General features: G+C 33.1%; 2 protein-coding genes across 3 annotated transcripts; one reads left to right on the plus strand and one right to left on the minus strand.

The window, feature by feature from the left end:
* Positions 1–4: 4 nt before the first annotated feature.
* On the plus strand, positions 5–2,684 carry LOC105348578 (uncharacterized). 2 transcript variants are annotated; one of them, XM_011458083.4, is made up of 3 exons: positions 5–140; positions 1,464–1,883; positions 1,995–2,684. In XM_011458083.4, the coding sequence occupies exons 2-3, from the start codon at positions 1,613–1,615 to the stop codon at positions 2,174–2,176; spliced, it is 453 nt and encodes a 150-aa protein (XP_011456385.1). In that variant the 5' UTR covers positions 5–140; positions 1,464–1,612; the 3' UTR covers positions 2,177–2,684. The 2 variants fall into 2 exon arrangements, with proteins under 2 accessions (XP_011456385.1, XP_011456384.1); XM_011458082.4 differs by having other exon boundaries at positions 20–166.
* A 242-nt stretch (positions 2,685–2,926) lies between these two features.
* LOC105348577 (integrator complex subunit 8) lies at positions 2,927–21,396 on the minus strand. The gene is made up of 28 exons (XM_011458080.4): positions 21,105–21,396; positions 18,528–18,629; positions 17,870–17,975; positions 17,053–17,196; positions 16,590–16,652; positions 16,010–16,064; positions 15,609–15,782; positions 15,010–15,102; positions 14,613–14,765; positions 14,243–14,340; positions 13,483–13,615; positions 13,131–13,195; positions 12,468–12,658; positions 12,101–12,127; positions 11,346–11,482; positions 9,507–9,617; positions 9,165–9,372; positions 8,655–8,764; positions 8,434–8,518; positions 7,963–8,096; positions 7,616–7,675; positions 7,192–7,253; positions 6,662–6,780; positions 6,175–6,278; positions 5,921–5,971; positions 5,495–5,633; positions 4,693–4,736; positions 2,927–4,117 (listed from the first exon to the last, which is right to left on the minus strand). The coding sequence occupies exons 1-28, from the start codon at positions 21,226–21,228 to the stop codon at positions 4,001–4,003; spliced, it is 3,009 nt and encodes a 1,002-aa protein (XP_011456382.2). The 5' UTR covers positions 21,229–21,396; the 3' UTR covers positions 2,927–4,000.
* Between the last annotated feature and the right edge of the window lie 510 nt (positions 21,397–21,906).

Here is a 21,906-nt window from a genome sequence, read left to right on the forward strand (position 1 = left end):
TCTTGTCTGATTGATATTTTTAATGATTATTTGTAATTTTAAATCTTACCAAAATTGTCGGCCCTTGGAACCGTTCATCATACCTGTCCACCAGATGGCGTTTCGATTTCCGCAAAAACACAGGACATGCGATAATGCAGGTGTGATATTTACTGAAACAGCTCAGGTAAGGGCTGACCAAGGCCTTTATGTTTATACACAACTTGACCTCTCGACAGGGTGGTCAGACACACACCAAAATAAAAACAAAATATCATTTCCTACCGTGAATGTCCGTGATTAATTGTTTATCGAGCCAAAGTGTCATGCAGTGAACTTGTTTTGTTTATAAAATAAATATGCGCCTTTCATGACTAATGTGAATTATTATTTTCTGTTATTTAATCATACATTGTATGTTTTTCGGCAATTTGATATAAACTTACAGACGTGTATGTGTTCGGTGTATCGCGATGCATTAAAAAAAATAATAATTCCATGTCTAGCTGATCGATATACATCAGTATACATTCATTGATTTTATATGTGCCCGCGATCTTCCCTTATTTTCAAATATCATAAATTATATAAAAAAAATTAAAGTAGACTTAACTTTTCTAAAAGTTAACAGTTTACATGACAGTCCCAATGACAGGACTTGAAATTTCTTCCATATAATAGGCGACGTTTTATATATATCCACGATAGATGCATGTACATTAAATAGTACTCAAAATAAGGACAGAATAAATATTATATGTTTCCAAACAGACAAATAAAAAAATAAATACAATTAAAAGCAAAGATATCTTAATATACACTACATGGATGGATACAATTCTCGTGGCAATGCATATTCAGGTTAAATGTATAAAAATGATTCTTCTGTAAGACGTCTTTGATTTGATTCTACATGAGCACGAGCGTACAAGGCCTGAGAAATCCCGAGCATTTACATATGATTGACAGTGCCTTGGAAAAACTTTTGAGAGCATTGGTACATATATATAGTTCCTGTGTGTATTCATATTCTTAGATATGACAATAACATTAAAAACGACTTTTCCATTGTTTTCTTTTTTAAAATTTTTTTTATACAGTACAAACCATTATTACAATTCTGTATATGCGGTATTTAAAACATAACAGGGTAAAATCGGGTATACTCGCATTGTCGACGTTATCTGTACATGTAAAATATTTATTACCCCCCCCCCCCCAAGAAAATGAACTTAAATTTAGAAAAATTTATGAAAAAATGATTAAACTTCAGATTTCACGTCTATTTAGTCGGAAATTTAAAATACAAGTCACTATCTTGGAGAAAATGACGCAATATAGAGACGTTAAAATTTTGAAAAATCAAATTCTAAATCTTAACACAAAAAAACAAAGTTAAAAAAAGGTTTCGTTCTCCGTTTAAAGATCCGCTCATGTTGATTTTAATTCTTAGTCAATAGATGATATTTTGCTCACCTTTTTAGCTCAGTGTCGAGGGGAGAAGTATGGCTAAACGACGGGTCAGATGAAACATGACTAATCATGGTGCACTCAAAGAAAACAATACATTTACTGGAAGACATTAAGTACTGAAGCAAAGGTAAAAAAAAAATCACAATCACGCCAGTGAAAAATGGCTAAGGATGAAGATATCGACCAGGGACCTACAACAGACACCCCCACAACCCCGCCTCCCCCCGCCATTGGGTACCCGGAACACGATGGGGGCGGGGGGCGTTCCTCTACAGACTTTGTAGCCGCTGTGACGGTGGCCATACTTGCAGTGATCATTGTGATAACATGCGTGCTGGTAGCCCGCGCCATTCGGAAGCGACGGCGAGCTAGACAAGGAACAAGAATGGATCAGCGCATACCCGCCATATCAACAGGAGTCATGGGAACTCGTACGTATTAATTCCTTTTTTTTTTTTGGTGATATCATAAATAACGATATCCAACGAGTTGTTAAAGATATACATGTACGTGTTTACCTGATCGGTTTTGTTATTTTTAAGCTGCTGCAGCATACAGCAATATTCATATCAGCCAACCAACGCCTTCCTCTGCAGTCAGCTGGGAACCAATAGAAACTCAGCAATATTCGGAATACACGACCCGTGATTTATTTCCCGTTGAAACCAACCAATCCGCGAACGATCCTGGCGATGTCTCCTCCAATCAGGCAGAGAGTTCATAAATGTTATATTTTTAACTATTGATACTCTCCGGTATATTTGCTCAACCAGTACAGTTTATTTATAAGATGTATGTGTAACAAAACATTATACCACATATTTTGATATCACACATGTTGGTTTTATTTTGATTGTTATTTGAATCTCATGTATAACTGAACAAAATGTTGTAGTACAATTGTCGACCATGTTTAACTTTATTCTGTGATACAAGCATATTTTCATTTTACGTGTTTGTACCACACAAACATTTCATGCATATATGATATTAAATCATTACGTTATCTACATCTTAAAATAAATAGTCTGTACATGTACTATTTTGTTGATATTGTATGAAGTACTAGCATACACAATATTCAACAAAACATGGTTATTTTTTGAGAATATATGAATTTAACGAATATGCTTGTATGTACCATTAAATTAAAAACCTGTAAAGATATATATACAATGGTGATGCATTTAATATACAGTTATGCATTTATATTAAATTATTTTTTAAAACTGCCCATGCCTTGTAATGTTTAAGACTGGTAACATGCACCTGGTTCTGTGTTGGAAGTGTCTCTTTATTGTATAAGGGGTATAATAATAATTCATCGCAGTTACAATGCTTGTAGCATGGGCATAAATTATTTGTTGTATTATTCATCATAGCCGTGCAGGTACATCAACTGACTTAGTCGCAGGTTTAATGGGATAGATACTATATACATGTAGTACTGATATCATAGAAAGCAAACCAAGCATTTATAAATATATGCCAATTTTATTTTCTCTTTGTTTCACAAAAACACTCAACAATGACATGATAATGTGCTGATACATGTACAATGAACACTCGTGTGCAATGATATATGTCCATGCAAACAATGAACATCCGTGTGCAATGATATGTGTTCAAATTTAAAACATGGTCTGATTTCACAAACTGTGTCAACATTACATCGCTTCATAACATTTTCTGTATTCCTATATAACATCTGAATGTTGAGAAGACATTGACTTTTTTTAAGTACATTTAATTAAAATGCACAACGTCAATGTTCTTGTATCAACCTAACAATCTATTTTTTTCTGGTTCTTTTAAATCACTACACTGCCACCTCATTCTAAAACTGCCTAACAGAAACTGCATGCATGTGATGCAACTACATGTACTTCTATAATTTGGACATAGTATTAATTTGTGGAAGTTACATGTAATTGAAAGTTGATGAGCAATTCCAATTTCAATATACAAAACTTGACTAATGAACACCTACCTGAAGATGTTCACATATTCCATCACCAAAAACTAGGTGTCTAAAATCTTTAATGCCTTTTTTTCATATCTAAATATACATTTATCCATCTGATTTCTATTTTTTAAATCAAGTTCTTAAATAAAATAGCTATTGCAGTAGGCATTTACTGGTTTTAAAATACTCAAAAGATGTTCAACCCATACATATTGCTTGCTTGTATAATTTAGTATGATGAAAAAACTCAAATTTTATAACGCTAAGATGAGACTCAACTCAAATTCTCAATTTGTTTTATACAAAAACTTTTTTTGAAAAATATTGATCACCTACAATACAATTATAGGTTTGAAAGACAATGTGCAACAATATTGCATCAACAAATTAGGTCAAACTAAACAAATATCCTTTAAACACTTTAAATTAAAATGAAAATGTTCTTTCTATGTCCTATGTCTATTTATCAATACTGTTTCAAAGACACTGCATGCAGCTGAGTGAAGACACGCAGGTAGTTATATTCCCAATCAACCACATAGTTGTTTCCTGAATCACAAAACAGATAATTGTCCTACACAACTAAAGATATTGCTTGGCTAATGCGCGCAGGAACTTCCTCTTGCGCATCTGGACGGCACGCTGAATAATGTCCTCGGGATTACTGCTGTTGAGATCCAGTTGAGTTAGGGCTTTCAACTGAAGAAGATAATGAAGCAATTTCAATTCCTGTATCTCAGTCTAAATGCAAAAGTCATGTTAAAAGCCAAACGATAGCATGCATTATATTCATGTTCTAAGTTAAAATGCTTAGTCAAGTTGCAAAAGTCTTGCATAAATCATGCATTTCAACATCGGCATTAATATTGTGATTTTTATGAGGAACTGAAGTTGCTCCATAACATCTATAGCAGATGTTATAATCTTATGATAATTAATTTAAAAACAAGAGCCCCATGGGCCACATCGCTCACCTGAGGTAAGCTAAAGAGCCCTAACATGCAATTAGCAGACAAAGCAGTGACCAAAATTGGTTGAAGGAATCAAAAAATAGGTAGTAAAATGATACTGTCACTTGAAAAACAAAATAATTTTTTTTCTCAGTTGTTTAATAATTTCTTTTCAAAATTCTGATATCATGACACAACTGTCAATGAAGCATATATTGTTGAATAACGATCATCAAACAAAACACTGTAATGACAACTACTACAATCTCCCTTCATTAGTTTCGTTGCCCCACATTCTCACAGATTGACTATTCTGATACTTACTGCTGCCTGTTTTTTCTCCATTTCGCCTCGTTTGGAATGCAAGTCTTTGAAAGCACAGTTGAGAAAAAAAAACACTTGACAAGTAAATCAGAAACAATAATTTTGTAATCAAAAAAGGTCATTATACCCTGGCAAGGCTGAGACAAGATAAATATATGACGTCAACAGGATATGAGATATCTTTGCATGATTGACTTCAGTCAATCAAAATTGAAGATCAATCAGCCAATTCTGAATTTCTGGTACATATACCAGGTAGGGTTTATAAATAAATTTCAGGTACACTTTAAATATATATATTTACATCTACCTAGTATTTTCTCCTCTATTTTTCAAGAGAACTGATTGTTATTCATAGCTTTATAGAAACCGATGGGGCTGAAATCTACACCATCTGTGCAGTTCTAACAACCAGTAGTTTATCCTTCTATTGCATCTTTTGGTAACCTAAGAAAAAATCACTGACTGCACAAAATAACTAGAATAATGTCAGACTCAAATTACCACATAAGATGACTTGGCAATTATTTTATCTAACATTGTGATGTACATTAACAATAATTTAATTACTTTTACCTACTTTTTATGAATAATTTAATAATTTGTTAAAAGAAATATGTAAATATTAACAACAAAATGCTATCTTTGGTGATTCATGTGGGTTGTGAAGGTAGAGATTATTGCAAAAAACTTGTGTGCAGGTTATGTAATTTTTCTGGAATGTCGCTACCTTCATATCCCAAATGAATCAACAAAGAAAGCATCTTATAGCTTAAGTATAAAGCAATTTGGGTAAGGATACGGACAAGATATTCTAGAATGCTGATGTCCCATATACAAGAGTAGTAGGTATCCATGGCATCATAACAATTCCTCTCCTGTAAAGCTTTAAAGCAGGTAGTGTAGTCAATCTCATCTGTGAACTGACAGAGCACTGCCACCTACAATATCAATGTAATATTTCTACATGCATGTTATTGTAAAATATGTACATTAAACAGTACATAAGGAAAGATTTTCCATGTACTGGGTGTATCAATTTATAGACAAAAGAAGCAACTTGAAATGGGCTAAAATATAATTACCCTTGAATATGGTACATTAACAGAACTTTTCACTATTTCATATCATACTGCAAAAAATGTCTCTAAATAGTTTTCATAGTCTATGAGGTGTTTGTTAACCATCTGATTAATTCATAATAACCATTTGTAATTGCATGACAAACCTGTGTATGACATTGCAAATAGGAGCAACATTTGATCATCCTCTTGTAGACCTAAAAAAAAAAGAAAGGAATACGCCATTGTAAAAAATAATAAATACATGTATATACATGTACAATTAATGTCACTTATATGGTGCATATATATGCTAAAAAGTGTCTCCCCCTCCCCTCCAAAGGGGAAAAAACATGGTCGGAAAAATTTCATATCCAACTCAAAGTTGTTACCCAGGTTTGAAGGTAGTAAGTTATCTCACCTGATCCTCGTATATACTTTTTGGAACAGCACTAGAAAAGAAATCGGACGCCACAACTCCAGCTTCCATGTAAAACTTCATGGCTGAGGAATACTGCCCATTAGCTGTCAAATGAATTCAAATATAAGTATACTGTCTCAAGTGTAAATAGGCAGCAGCTTTTTCAGTCTCAAATGACAAGCACATAAAAGGTAAAATTGACTTTGACTTCAAACTAAGTAAAAATCGATAATTTTATTTTTAAGGGCCAAGGGTAAGTATATTGTTTATCGATAACTATATGTACATGTATAAACAGATTTTCAAATTCCTCAAGCGTAAACAGATTTTCATGTTCCATTAACAAGCAAGTAAATGTGAAATAAGACTGACACCGAACCAATCAAGCCAAAAACAGTATTTTGAGGGCCTTACTGACTACCATATATACACTAACGAATGAAGAATAAGTCATTTTTTAAAAATAAGATATAAATGATGTTCGCACCAAAGTAGATGTCGGCCTGTGTTCTGAGCCATGAAGGTTGGGCGGGGTTGACCTGTAGGGCGTGCTGCATCAACATGACCACCGCCTCCTCAATCCCCGGCTTGTTCATTGCACTGATACTACAAACAAGATTTCACATTCACTTTGTTGTTTCCACTCACTTTACTGTTCTAGTATATACTTGCAGGAGGATGAAGTTAATAAAAAATTAGAAATCCGGGTTTTTTTTACAAAATTTACACCTCTGGCTCCAGTTAAAAATTTAAAATCTTATGGCAAAAATTATAAATGATCATTTCTGAATGTTTCAACTTAATGCTAGTAGAACATACATGTACTTACAATGATAAATTTTTTTTTATATATAAATAAATAAAATATAAAAACTGAATAAATTTTGCATGTTAAGCATCATTCTATGAAACTGAAGATGTATGACTACTTTGAAATGTAACACTGGTATAAAGGGGTTAGATAAGCAAAATTTATTAAAATCAGTTTTAGATCCACACTGTCAATCTTCATCTTACTTGCTAACTGTTGTTGGCCACAATGGAAGATATTCACTGGAAATTTCACAGCTAATTTCATCCTACAAAATATAATAAACAAATCTGCTATAAAGTTGAAATCTCACACACACATTTTTTAAAAATTGTACTAATGAAACGGAAAAATATCCAGGTGTTTTGATTTCACTGTGTTTAGAGTTTAAATTAATTTCATAAAATATAAACTATAGTAAATTCTAAATTTTACATTCTACATGTATATTGTAAACATTTGAAGTATAATAGTTATGAAACTATTAACAAGTGCAAATTCAAGGATGACATTTTTGTTGAAAAAAATAAGTTTCAGCAAAAAATAAAACCTGTGCAAACTGACATACAAATTTCTATAACAATGCTACACAAGATTCCATGTCTGTTATGGAGTATGAAATGTATTTACCCTGATTATATTGTAGAACTTGGACAGGCAAGAAACCATCACAGAGAGAACCATGGGCTCCTGAAAATTACAATCACAACATATCATAATGTATTTTATCCAACATTGTTCATTTTAGAGAGCAAAATCGCCGATCAAATCCAAGTTCAAAAATTTCAGTTGAATAAGTATTTAAAAAAGTTCTTACCATACTTGTACATGTTTATTGAAAAAAAAACACACCAGCTGTTTACTTAAGCTATATAAAAATAGAGTTTACAGGGTATCTTAAGAAAACTGACCCTCCTCTTGGTCCATGTTACAGCTGATGTTTACACAGTGTATTATCAATCTGTGGGTAGGCTTACCTTAAGTTTGGGCAAGAAGTCGATGAAGAGTTCTTTGGCCAGAATAGCCAGCGAGGAGTCCCTGACGTGAGCACTGTCCATCCGCCCACTCATGCTCCTCTTCTGGCTGGGGTTAATGGTGAAGATATTCTTCACTATCAAAAAAATCATCAATTTGTCAGCAATATGTGCATTGTTGAAAGTGTACATTCCCAATGTGTGCGTCTATAACGATGCTGTTAGTGTACATGTGTTTCTTTTTCTACATCTTGCTTGGTCATTTACTAGCCAAAAGAATTGGCACCTTTATTTTTCAAAAGTACTTGCATGTACATGTATATAAAAATAAAAGATCTGACCAAATGCAAATGTTCATCAATACTAAAATCTTTAGAAAATGTAGGCTTTCCCTTTTGCATTTCAAGCAACATCAGCCTCAAGTATTGCTTCACCCTATCTTCCTCAGTGATGCTACACATGCTTTTGTTTTACCTGCTTCCCATAAAGCCCTGGCTGGGATCCGAGCGGCTTTAATGGAAGGCAGCTCCTTACACATACAGGCTAACAGTCTGCATAACTACAAAACAATACAACAACAGTTAAAACAAGTCAATATCTCTCTCTGTATAAGAGATCAGCTGCAATAATGTAGCCCTCTCCTTATTGCAGCTAAAGAGAGATCATTAAAGCATCATCTATATTTAAAGACAGACCTCTATATGACCACTGCCACTGTTCTCCATGTTAGTCAGGTACTGCCAATCCCTTATGTTTAGGAGGAATGCAGCACAGTGCTCCAGTATAACCATTGTGGGCTGGATATCTATTGGGAATACAAGGTACACATGATGCACACAGTACAGGAAAACCTGTTAAACTCTTCACTCACTATATTCTGTTTCACTGTCTATTCTGAGAGCAGTTTAAGTTCCAATGTCTCAAATCCGATCCTACCAGTATATAGTACCGGTAATATCATTATACGGATATCATTCAAAATAAAACTGTGTAAAACAAAAACCTTTTCATTCTGATTAAAACATGCATAGACAGCTTTTACTGCATGTGATATAATAACAACACATGTATTCTACAAACTGTAAAATGATGATATACATGTATCATTGAGACATTTTTCTTCTGTATTCTGCTTAAAAGATGTTTATCATGCTAATAACAATCAAAACCAAATCAAAACAGCTTAAATTCACTCAATAGGTCACCTTGATCAAGTCTGACTGATGTAATACAGGTCTTGGTTTTCTTGATGAGATCTTGCAGTGTGGTGTTCATTCCAAATGACTTGGTGGTATAGAACTGTAGGAGATCGGCAAGTAGGATGTACCAACGGACATACTTAGACAGGATGTAGGATACCTCGTACACATTTCTGTCTGCTACCAACAACAGCTGGCGAGCACGCTCAAAAATCTGCTCAATGGAAGCATTACCAGTTAAATTTTCACTAACTTTTAGAGTTCATTTCTACTTTGAACTCTGTCTCTGCATTTGTGTTGAACAAAAACAGTTCAAGAGAAAGTGCACAGAGAGAGACTCTGACTCACCCTGACATCAATACAATGACAGGCCTTGCCAATCAGTAAATATACGAAGGCCTGCTCAACACTGGGGGGCAGATTGTATATGATCTGGTGCATCTCCTTCGGAACTTTCCACTGAAATATAAAGATGTTTAATGTCACAAGTTTCAGATAAATCAAGATGGAACCCTCCCACCCCCATTCAGTTATAAATACGAGGAATATTTGCTCAGTATACCAATGACTCTTAGAGTCAATTCTAATCAAAGTGACCAGCAAAGAGTACATGTAGTATCTTTGGACTCAACATTCAAGGAAGTTAAAGTCTCAGAACGGACGAGAAAGTCATCACAGCAGACGTCTCCGGCAGATGCTTTATAGAGACATCTACTCAGATAGGAAAAACAAACAGTGATCATAGCATTTACTCCACTATGGAATCCAAAGATTGAACAAATAGTAAGCAGTCCTTGGTTAGACATGCTATTATCATCACTGCAAATAATTCTATAAAGCCTGCTTCTAAAGTCATGGTACAGTTGCTAAAATATGTATGGATATATTTCATGGTTTATAAAAAAAAATAATTAAAAGAATGATTTATACTTTATCTTTCCTGTTCATATTAAATAATTTTCCTATAAACTTGTACATTCAAAGTATTTCAGTTGAAATGAACATCATGCCCTGAGGACTTTCTAAGAAACAAGTGCTTAAACTTATTTGCGATCCAGGATGGAGTAAATTCTCGAAAGAATTAGAGCCCATCCAAGGTTGACAGAGGTAGGCAACCATTTTGAACAAAATGTTTGGGAGGAATTTGCTCTGACAGACAGTGGACCATAAAGATAGATCTGTGGTCACACTTAATGCCCATTGAAGCCCACAGACGATGGAATCATTAGCAGCAAATCTCTCAAACACGACGAACAAGTCATCATGGCAGACGTGTGCCAACAATAGTGCTCAGCTGTCTGCTCAGAACAGCAATCATTTGTCACTGATATAACATGCTGGAAATCTAAAGACTCAACATCAATCTGTGGGCCTCTCAGAACAGACAAGCATATCTTCATAGCAAATGTGAAATTGTATAAATAAAATGCATTGATAAGTAAATATCTTTACGTGTATACATAAATAAAGTTTTAAATACCATCAGGGTTTTTATGTACAAGTCAAATGCATACTTTTAGAATTTTTAAGTGAATGTATACAAGGTAGATTTACTGTTCATGAGTTGCATACTGATTAAGACTATAATGTCTGATACATGTGTATAAACCTTCAAAACCCTACAAAAAAAGTGAAAGGAAACAAAATTGGGGGGGGGGGGGGTATTCATTTCAAATAAAGTTAAGATATGGCTATATTAAAAGTCTTACGCAAGGAAATAGCCAATCAAACTGAACTTAGTCAATATATAGAGACAATTTCTTTTCTTTCTTCCTTTTTTGGCACCTTATTTTAGGCCTATAGTATTGATTTTGGACTCAGTGGCTAGGAGAATTATTACTTTAGGGGAATTGTCACACTAATTTCAGTGGAACTATTTTTTTAGATGCGCATGATGCAACTTCCTGGATGGTGCTGAGCCTGTTTGTCAACATGTGGAACCCACATGTATTTGGGGGTAGGTATGTTTACTCTCAATTATCTCTCTTAGAAACCGCTTAAGGCTTTATTTTTCTGATCTAAAATTTTTCTTGAAGCATTTAACTAAAATTTCTCTTTCATGAATTATATGCTGAGAGTATAGTTAATTAATTAACTGAATTAAAGCTATATAGTAACATATAGTGAAATTAATTCCTTGTGTGAGACCTTTAAGCAATACAATACATAAAAGAGACACAAAATCACCTTTTCATTCAGTGCCATCACATAAGCAGGAGATCTGCCCAGTTTGAGGATCAGTTCCCGCGTCAAGTTATTAATCGACTCCGGCTCATACATAAACATCAGCTGTTGTTCTACTGTCCCTGCACTTACTGATGAATCTGTAAACACCCAAACAATCAATCACTGTCAAAGCTCCGCCCCCTCAAAACTCCACCCTCTGTAAGTGCAGTAAGTGCCCCAGAAAAAGAAGTCAAAAAGAGGCAAAGGTCAGATTCAACACTCAGCTTCCAGCAAACTCAAACACAACACAAAGAGATGCAACGTGCCAAAGAGATGTAGTCACACATATTCAATTCTCCCTCATTATAAATTAAACAATTATTAGCCTCATAAAAAATCCCAATTATTAGAAATGTTCAATCTTTCAACATTTGAAAATTCAAAAACTAATACAGTGTAATAAATTTTTAAAAATATCTAGCATTAAATGAATTCTCTAACTGATACTAACTGATGGTAATATAAAATTACAGCTACTTAAAAATTGAAAAGCTGAAATAAACTAGTCTACTTTATTTTTTAAGACTTGTTGTCCAAGCACAGTACCTTGTACATTTCTACTGTAACTTTAACTTTTACAGATTCATTTAGTATGGGACCTAGTAAGCACACATACAAAAATGTATTAATAAATATAAATGTAAGTACACATGTAAGAATATCTAGTAAACTTCAAGCCACATTCAGTGTATAAATGATCTCTGCCATCAACCTACCTGCTCCCTCGCTCATGACCGAAGAAACTGAAATAAAATCACTCTAATCCAAAAAAAAGCCAAACAAACTCAAACATCTACAGAAAAAAAGGTGACATTTTGCACTTGGTCCATCATAAAACATGCATATGGACAAGCTATTCAAGTACACATACTGCATGTAAAATAAAAACACTTCCAAATAAAAAAACAATAAGCTTTGTATGCTATTTTTTGCATACCACATTTGTACTGTACAAGAAATTAACATCAATATGAAAAGTGCATGCAGCTACAAAATATTAAGCTGGTAATACATGTATGGCCAAGTCCAAACCAAAAACAAAAAAGTCAAGAGTACGCAACGATAAAGCATTGATTTCCTGACCTCGACTGTTTGGGTAGCTGGAACATATGGTAGTTGCATCATCGTAGATGTCGCTGTACGTCAGAGAGGAACTCTCCTTAATATACTGGTTCATCTCCTTCAGCTCCTCCTGCGTGAAGTAATTACGTAACTCTCCTGATACTACCATGTTGTTGAAGCGGGAGCCAACTGGAGAGAGGTCCATTAGATGCCTGTTAAAAAAATTTAACATTACTGAAAATTCCTAATTAAATGTGAGGAATTAATATCCGCGTAAAATTGCGAGCTCATCTCGCCAATTTTAAAATCTCGTTTTATTTTTCAGACAAGTGTAAAGTATGTATAACTAGATAAAAATTGGCCATGGCGATTTGATATTCTCGCGATTTGATGCAAAACGGTCAAATAGCGGAATTAAGTACTTGCGTAAAATAAGGAATCTACAGTATGCATGGGTTCATGTACATTCTATAAACTTTTGAAGAACAAACTGTTTAGTATCATTCTTCGAATATTTCAGCTGTTCATTCCTAAGTATTCAGAATTGAAGCAAAACTGATTGAAATTGCTCTGTTGAACATTATTTAGTAGTTGATAGACATTTTCAATAAAGATTTACAATTTGTTTTCAAAACATTATCAGAATTTAATGTTTTTTTCTTTTTTCTTCATAAGGGTACCTACCATATGAAGCACTTCAAATTGGATTTCTGGGCAAATGATGATCCAGCCATTGCTTTTGTAAGAACCTGAACAATTAAAAAAAAACCATTTTCATATTCATACGTATCAAAACTCTAAGAAATAAATTTTTCAGCCACACTTTAAACTTGTTTAATCATCAAAAGTCCAAATGTGAAGAACAAAACAAAAACAAACTTTGAAAAACTTTCATTGAATACACAGAAAAAATAATGTTACTTCACATCTTAGACAACAGAAATCTGATTTAGAGAGTTCAATGTTTACTAAATAAATTTAAAACATGTCACAACAATGATTTTGCACTAGAGGAGTATTCCCCAAGGATCCTTACCATGATTAAGAAGTCGACTGTTGACTGTTCTGCATCTTCAACAATGTCCGCCAGCAGTGAGACCAGGGCTTTACCCTCCATGACACTTCTGATGACGTTACACACACTCACCTGCATGTAAATCTCACTATACCTACAAGAGAGGAAACTCATGAGTTGCAAGTACAACTATGGCAATGACAAATTAAACGTCATTTGTATAAATGCATCAGATTCTTCTTCTCTCTCTATTTTTTTTTTTAAATCAGACAATAGGAAAAAATGTTGTAAACCTATATTTCTGTGCATAAGATAGAGATGGATAATCATAATCACTGATCAAAATCAGACATTATACATGTACATGTATCTGGTACATAATTAACTGCTTGATAGGAAATTTTTTTAACTTCCATAATAGAAGGTATTTTTAAACTTATGGAACAGGTGGTGAAAAGTCAAGTCTCAACCAGGCCTCTGGCGTACAGTGCCAGCGCTCTAACCACTGAGCTATTGACACCCGATATATTGACCGATAGTCACACACCTGTTCACCCAGTGACATTAATAAATGCTTGACATTCAAGATAAGTGCTTACGATGTAAATGTAAATTGTCAACCACTTCTTTCAGGTGAAACTAATGCATGAAAATTATGAGTGAAGAATATTTCATGGTTAAATTTTAGTTATTTGTGAAGAGAATTTCATGTGGAATTCATGGTGAAACTCCTGTGAATGCTACTTTCACATGTGGAATGATAGGCTGAGTAAAACCTTACTTATCATCCTTGTTGCCGAGTTCATCCTCCAAGTCACTCCTGTAGGCTGAGGTCAGCTCCTGTTTCAGGTTGTCCTCAATAATCACCTCTATCAGACCCTGTCACAGCAAAATCAAAAACTCATGTAACTGCATGATGTTTACTTTGTAACAATAGGGAAAATAAAGTTGAGACAATTCTTCTTAAGTAGAAGTACTTTCATATGCCCATTTAAAAATAATTCTGAATTTGTCACATTTATATCAATATCATTAATTTAAGAAGAATGACTGCACCAAAAAGGACTGAAAGGAGAGTGAAAAAAAAATAAAAACCAAAAACTTCAGTAGTTTTTTTCACACAAATTTCTGAAATATAGAACAGAATCTACCTGGTAATCATTTTTTCTAGCCTGCTCTGCTAGTTGGTACAAACTCTCTTTGGCCTTTTCCTGTGGAGTCTGGACAGTGCGCAGTGTCTGACATGCAGTGTAATAGCCCTTCAGTCTGGCCATATCTATGTCACTGAGCTGGGGGGAGGACACCTAAAATATCAGTCAAAGAAATAAGGACTCACAATTAACTAACAACAAGAAGCTTTCAAAAATTCTGTCAAACCTGAAATCTCTTCTTCGCTGAATAAATTATTAGATAATAAAAAGACAGTACAAAAACATTCATATGAATTATGGGCCTTCATTTAAATCAAATAATCAGTGATACATTAACTTGTGGAAGTGTATTGGTGGGGTGGAAATGGAGGAACAAAAGATGAATACCAGTACATACTTCAGTGATGGTGTTCAGACATTGAGTAAACATCAGAAGGGCCTCGCTGTATGTCTCCGTGTAGAAGTTAAAGCTCCCAAGATCATACAGAATCTGCAATACACAAAACAGGTTATCACTACTTTGTTCATGAATGACTTTTAAAAAAATACATCTAATAATTACTGCCATTATAAATTTAGCAAACTCATGAAATATATAAATTCCTACAATTTTTTCATTTAATACAGTGACTGTAATAACAAATAGTACCGGTACATCCACATACATGTCTGCTGTATAGATTTTCAGAGCACGATACATACACCAGCATGAAAAAGTGCATGTGCATGATAATATTCTGATGAATCAAAAGGCAAAAAAACTTTCCCCCAAAAATAAATAGACTATGTTAGTTGAATTGAAGTCAAGTAAATAAAACATCATAGATCTAATTTTAACATAATGAAAATTGAGAGCTCTTAACCTGCCTTCTCTTTTTGTTATATAAGACAACCAACAACCAACAGCTCATGTTTTTATAATACTTTTTTATACCAATTTTCGACCTCTGAGGGAGTTACGCTTGTATTTGTATATACAATGTAGACATCAATTACTTGAGACTGGTAGTCATTGGCATCTATATCCACAGCTTTATCCCAGTGAAACAGAGAGTCATCTGAATCCTCCGACGGGATGCTGATGCAGTGCATTGTGGGCATTTTTAATGTCCGTCCACATTGGAGACATTTCTGTAAATACTCCACCGAAAGACTTGTCCGCTCTTTTAACTGTTGTTAAAGTAAAAAAAACATGAATACAAAAAGACAATTTAATATTTTGACCATCTCTGAAACTAATTTTTAGAAAAAATCATTCTACATTTAGTACGGTATTCAATTTGATGTAAAGTTCTTTACTGCAAGTTAGCTGAACATGTACTAACTATGCATTTTCTGAACAATATAGCAAATTCATTCACTTTCATTACAGTTAACAATGTGGATAAATATCTTACGTATCTAATCACTGCTTCGTTAGCACTGGCCACCATGGAATCAAACTGCCCCTGCCTGTAAACAAGCAAATAGGTAATGGTCACTGTACAGATTCAAATCGAAAAAAAATCTACATAATTTTTGATAAACCCAATTTTACCAAACCTATTTCCCTTTAAATGCCATGCCAGATGTCAATTTGTCTAGTTTCCTTCATTATCATTACTGTATACAGGGTTATTTTCGCCCCGTGTTATTTTCACCCTTCTTCACTCGCAAACAATTTGGCCCCATCTTGAATTCATCCAGACGTAGTTGTGTTTAAAGAGATCAAAATAATTTCAGACATTTGAATTTTCCCTGTCTTCAATTTGCCTACAGAAGAGGGCAAAAGGGGCAAAAATAAAACGGGGGGTTAATATTTCCCTGTGTACATTTTTAAGAAACCCATACATGCAAAGCACAGCATGCATCATTAATATACATATAAATATAAACATTAGATATAACTAATTTTGCATCATTTTAATAATTTTAATTCCTCTTAGTTTGAAGGGAGTACAAGTGTTTCTTCTACAAATTTCCAGTCTAATAACTTACATCTGAGCAAACTGTTTGACTGGTCTTGTGGGAAAGCTGTCTCTGACGACAGACATCAGACACCTGTTGTAAAAGATATGGAATGCTTCTTATATACATGTACATATAAATATATGCTTTTTAATTTTAATTAAAGTTCATTTTTTTAAGTAAAAAATGCATGCATTTAAAACTAGAAAACAGACATTGAAATTCAATTTCCAAATTTAATTTGATGGTTACCGGTATGTATTACATACCGGTAACCATCAAATTAAGATACAAATGCCATATTTTCCATCAAAATAGTTTTGTAATACAATAACCTCTCTGATGTATGTACATTTATTGTATTCAAAATAAATACTCTAAGTCTCCCTATAACTTTTTCTTATTATCAATTATACAGCTGTATATAGGTGAGTTAAGGACAAGAGTAGCATTTCAGATGGATGTCAAATAGGAAAGTGGTGACAGATAGTACCATCTATGGTAGAGATGGAGGGCGAACAGTGCCTCCTCCGTGACTGTGTCCCCAGACAGACGGTCCTCCACCGTGTTAAAGTCACACCCCAGCGTGATCTTCAACAGCTCCGTGATCAGTGTCTGTACCATCACTAGAGGCACGCTGTAATCAGACAAGGTGAAATATTTTCATGAAGAGAGCAATGCATGAACTTTTTGTTAAGTGAATTTCGCATGAAAATTTTGCATGAAATTCGCCAGAATGTTTTTTTTTTTCATGTGGAACACACATGAGCTTTGTACACAACACAATTAGCTAATATTGTACATGTACCGGTATCTCATTACTCGTTCTAAGGTAGGCATAAAAAGAAAAAACAAAACCTCAAATAATTCCGACAATAAATGGGTTTTCAGAAACATGTAAGACATTAACTTCTACTGTACTATCTATAAATAATGCTTAGCAATAGTTGATGGTATCTAGGAAACAATCAAATAAATGACAATCATCTTGAGTGGATAATTCCACAAAGACAACACATATTTGTCTGTTCAAGGTATATTCTCTTTCATCAACCTCAAGAAAACATAAGCAAAAGATAAGTTTGTCATTTCAAATTTTATCAAACTTGTGCTATGTCTCTTTTCTACACTTTTTACCAAAACATGTTACCGGTAATAAAAAAATTCACAGGTAAATACATGTATAATGAAACATATACTTAAAAAATCTTAAGTGTACACAGCGTAAGCAATTCAAAAAGATCTTTCTTTGACTGAGTCGGCAGTGACTCCTTTGGATGTGCCCTGTGACCTGTATGCTGTCTTCTTACCCAGTGAGTATGATATTCAGGTTCCATTTTAAATGAGCAGCAACTCTCAAGGCCAACAACCTTAAAGCTTTGACCTTCTTGTTCTCTTTTATGAAAACTTTAACTTCTGAAAATAGAGAGTCCAACTTTAATACATCAACAACCTACTACAAGCATTTCATTTCCGAAAGAGAACAAACAACATTCTCAATTCATCAAGGATTTCTGAAGTATTTGTTTATTACATGATCCTTAAGATAAATAATTATCTTGAATTTATACTCTACTTAAATATGCCTGTAAGACTTGATTTTTATCAGTACTACATATTCAGCATAATACGTGTAGTTAAAATTTACACTGATCCATCAATAATCATGTTAATATACTCAAGTTCACATCTATATATGCTTTTTTTCCATAATATTTCATCTCATATTAATTTGTTAATTTCAAAACATACATTTACATTTGTATCTTTATGAATGAAAACATACATCGAAATCAATCAACATTTTTTAAACAAATTAAGCTTACATAGGCAATAAAAATGGAAAGAATATAAACACAGGGTTATAAGGCATGCTCTTTCTCCAACTTTTAAAAAATCAAATGATGACAGTGATTGAAAACATTTCATCTCCATATTAAGACACATGTTTATCTATTATATTCTCACCCTGCTGATCTTCACCACTAGGTATTGGGGGTAGGGGTTCTTTAACAACATGTGCATCAGCCTGCTGCAAGAACTGCACAATCAGCTGAACAGGGGAAGGATCTGTAAAATAAGAACAATAATCCTCTTAAAACACAAAGGATAATCCACGACTTTTCACCCCAAATTGCGCTAATTACTGAAGATTAACGTTTTTAAAGCAGATTTTCACAGGTCTCCATAAATCTTGTCTTAAATTTAAAATTCTTGAAAGTGAACATCTGCGCAAAGCACATACAACTGTAAATAAAACTGAAGATTATCTATATTTTAACATTTCATAAATAATTAAGATAATGTTCATTTAGTACAATTTATGTTGGTACAATGTATGTACATGACTGCTAGTACAACATGAACTGAAATTTCAAAAAGGTGAAATAGATGCTTCATTTACAATAATATACAAATTAAAACTTTTTATTCCATTTTACTCTTACAATGTGCATATAACTGTTGGTAGTAGTGGAGGTGATCGTTAAAAGTACAGGTATACATAAATAGCTAGCTGCAGAGCTTTATGTAACTCTACACAAAAAAAAAATAAATATCAAACTCATAGAATACCAGGAATAATGTCAAACTATTAGAAAAATTTTTTAGATATAAATTTAAAGGGACTTGGACACGATTTGACTAAACATTTTAAAATTTTATTTTTCCATTTTCAATGTTTATAATGATAAATATAGGAGCTTATAATGCTATGTCAAAATTTGAAAGTCAAATATCAAGTTATAAGCAAGATACAGAGTTCATAATTCTTTGTTTTGTAAACAAAGCTCGAATATTGTCATTTTTACATATGTGTTGTATTGGTGTAAGTTTTAATTAAATGTATCTTTCTTTTGTTGGTAATAGTATTTATGAAGAAATTGAATTAGTTTAAATTGTTTTTTACAAGTTATTTTGTCTAAGAAATGGCAATTCTTTACATTACGTATATATTTTTTGTAAACAACTATAAGACTCGAGCTTTGTTTACATAATAATCAATTTGTACCACTGTATCTCAATTGTAACTTGACTTTAACATTCAATATTTTGGTCAATCATTTAAAATGCACCAAAATACCATTTTATACATAAAAATTGAAAATAAAATTTTTGATCTCAAATCGTGTCCAAGTCCCTTTAAAGGCTACCTAAATATTTTTCTAACAAGATATCTCTTCTAAATGTCTAACTTCTTTAACACACTTCACTGAATAGGCATGATAACAAAGGATTTACAATACACATGCGATCGATGACAAAAGGGGCTTTAAAATGTCAGCCGGAAACATGCATAATTTATTACTTCACATTAACTGCTTAGAAACTTGATAATCATTACTAACTGAGAAGATATATAAAACCAAATGTTTCTTTAACTTTCCTCCCCTTATACAGATGCCAACATAGTACATGTATATGTATATGAATACTGTTACAATGTATACCAGTATATAGGATACATCAATTCAAAGAATTTTAAGTAACTTAGTACATGTACTAGATCAGGCTATGTCTAACTGTCTTGATCTTCTGACCTTAGTATCACAGTAATAGAGCACCTAATGGCCACCTATATACATGTAACAGTAAATATTCCTTATTAAATGCGAGGATTTAATATTCACATAATTGCGAAAGCAAGTCTCGTGGGTTTTAAAATCTGGCTTTTATTTTTCAGACAGTTTTAAACTATATCAAATTATAACAAAAAATTGGTGCTCATGATTTGATTCAATACAGCCAAACTAAGCATTACTTAAATAAGAAATTTACAAACCAACATTATTTTAAGGCTGAACATTCTCATTGATATTATCTTTCCTCTAAACATTAAAAATTTACTTTATTGATGCTGTTTAGTTTTTATGCCCTAATGGCATAATTTCGGCTTTGAATCTAGTAAGTATATTTAAGAAATATGGTTCCCTTTCATTAGATTGCTACTTTTTTGTAGAAATAATTGGATTTTAAAGAATCATTTCTTGAACAATGCATGCATATGCTGCACTTGTTTATTTTCATTTGCGAAAGAGGGGCTGTGAAATTAAAAATAAGGATTATTTCATGATGAATGATTAAGAGCAATGTCCTTTTTTCTCTAATTTTGAGAGTCTCTCGTTTAAGTTTTATACCAATTAGAAACTTTTTCAAAAAATGCTGGGTTTTCAAATTATCAATATTTAAAAGCTTTAAAATAATAATAAAAAAAAATCATTCTTGATGGAAAAACTGACTGCAAGCTTTTTCAGGTTTGGGATACTCCCTTTAAAGATTTTTTGGATTGTTTTAATTTATTTTTATTTTATTATTTTTTCATAATTTCCATATGAAATGAAAGTGTTAGTGCAAAGGACAAATATTAAATATTTACCATTGATTTCAAAACGCAAATGTTCTTGTACTTCATACTTTAAATTTAGATGTAATTAGACTTTAAATTATTATTTCTAATTCATTTTTTAAAGTATGCTCATATTTAAATCATAGGTCTCAATTTTTGGCTTGTAAGTGTAAACAAATTTTTGTTTATACTATACATACCTGGATTGTCCTTTTGCAGGTGTTTTTCAAGTAGCTCCTCATCTAACAGAAATTCAAACCATGAAACTGCCGGGAGGGATGAGGGAATGGGGCCAAAATTCCCTCGAGGCAAATTCTCTGTCATGACGAATATTCCAGTGCAGGGCACATTTCTTAACCCAATTATACAATCAATGAATGGGCATAACTCCTTTTAAGACGGGAAATCGATTAATGATTACCCTCGCGACACAATCCAAGTGAAGAAAATGTAAGCTAGGTATTGACCGGAACTGCTGGAACATCGAACCCGATGTCAGCAATGACAGCACAACAACAGTAAATGAGAGAGAGAGAGAGAGAGAGAGAGAGAGAGAGAGAGAGAGAGAGAGAGAGTTTATATACGCAAAGGTCGTCGTTTTTTTACTGTAAAAAGAATGTACATGTAATAAGAATGCCACGTTTTCTAGACTTTGAAAAAATGAAACGAATCATTATTTAATTATTAGACTAAAACTTAGACCGAATCTACATCACAGGGGCTTTTTTATAAATCGTGTTATCAACTGTCATTCCAAATGAAATTTATCAAGAAAATCATCTACAAACCTCGGACCTTTTTCCCGTTTTTGACAAATGAAATTTATCCAAAATGCATAGTCTCTCTATAAACGGCATATATTATATTCTTGAACGCGTCTTAAAAACAAATATAAGTATCCAAATTACTTTTTATAGGATTTCAAATAATTTGTCAAGACAAAATACTTCATTTTCTAAATATAATCAGTGATGACGTCATGATATGGATCTTAACCCAAAA

The sequence above is a fragment of the Magallana gigas genome, chromosome 3 (assembly GCF_963853765.1).
Source record: "Magallana gigas chromosome 3, xbMagGiga1.1, whole genome shotgun sequence".
NCBI lineage: Eukaryota > Metazoa > Mollusca > Bivalvia > Ostreida > Ostreidae > Magallana > Magallana gigas.

What these genes read in the sequence shown, in the direction of transcription:
- LOC105348577 (XM_011458080.4), bottom strand. Translation starts at nt 21,228, where the DNA reads ATGACAGAGAATTTGCCTCGAGGGAATTTTGGCCCCATTCCCTCATCC. An exon ending in GTCTGAACACCATCACTGAA is followed by an intron (nt 14,766 to 15,009) that starts GTATGTACTGGT and finishes CTGATATTTTAG; the next exon opens with GTGTCCTCCCCCCAGCTCAG. An exon ending in AGTTCTACAATATAATCAGG is followed by an intron (nt 7,254 to 7,615) that starts GTAAATACATTT and finishes TATATTTTGTAG; the next exon opens with GATGAAATTAGCTGTGAAAT.
- LOC105348578 (XM_011458083.4), top strand. Translation starts at nt 1,613, where the DNA reads ATGGCTAAGGATGAAGATATCGACCAGGGACCTACAACAGACACCCCC. An exon ending in AACAGGAGTCATGGGAACTC is followed by an intron (nt 1,884 to 1,994) that starts GTACGTATTAAT and finishes GTTATTTTTAAG; the next exon opens with CTGCTGCAGCATACAGCAAT.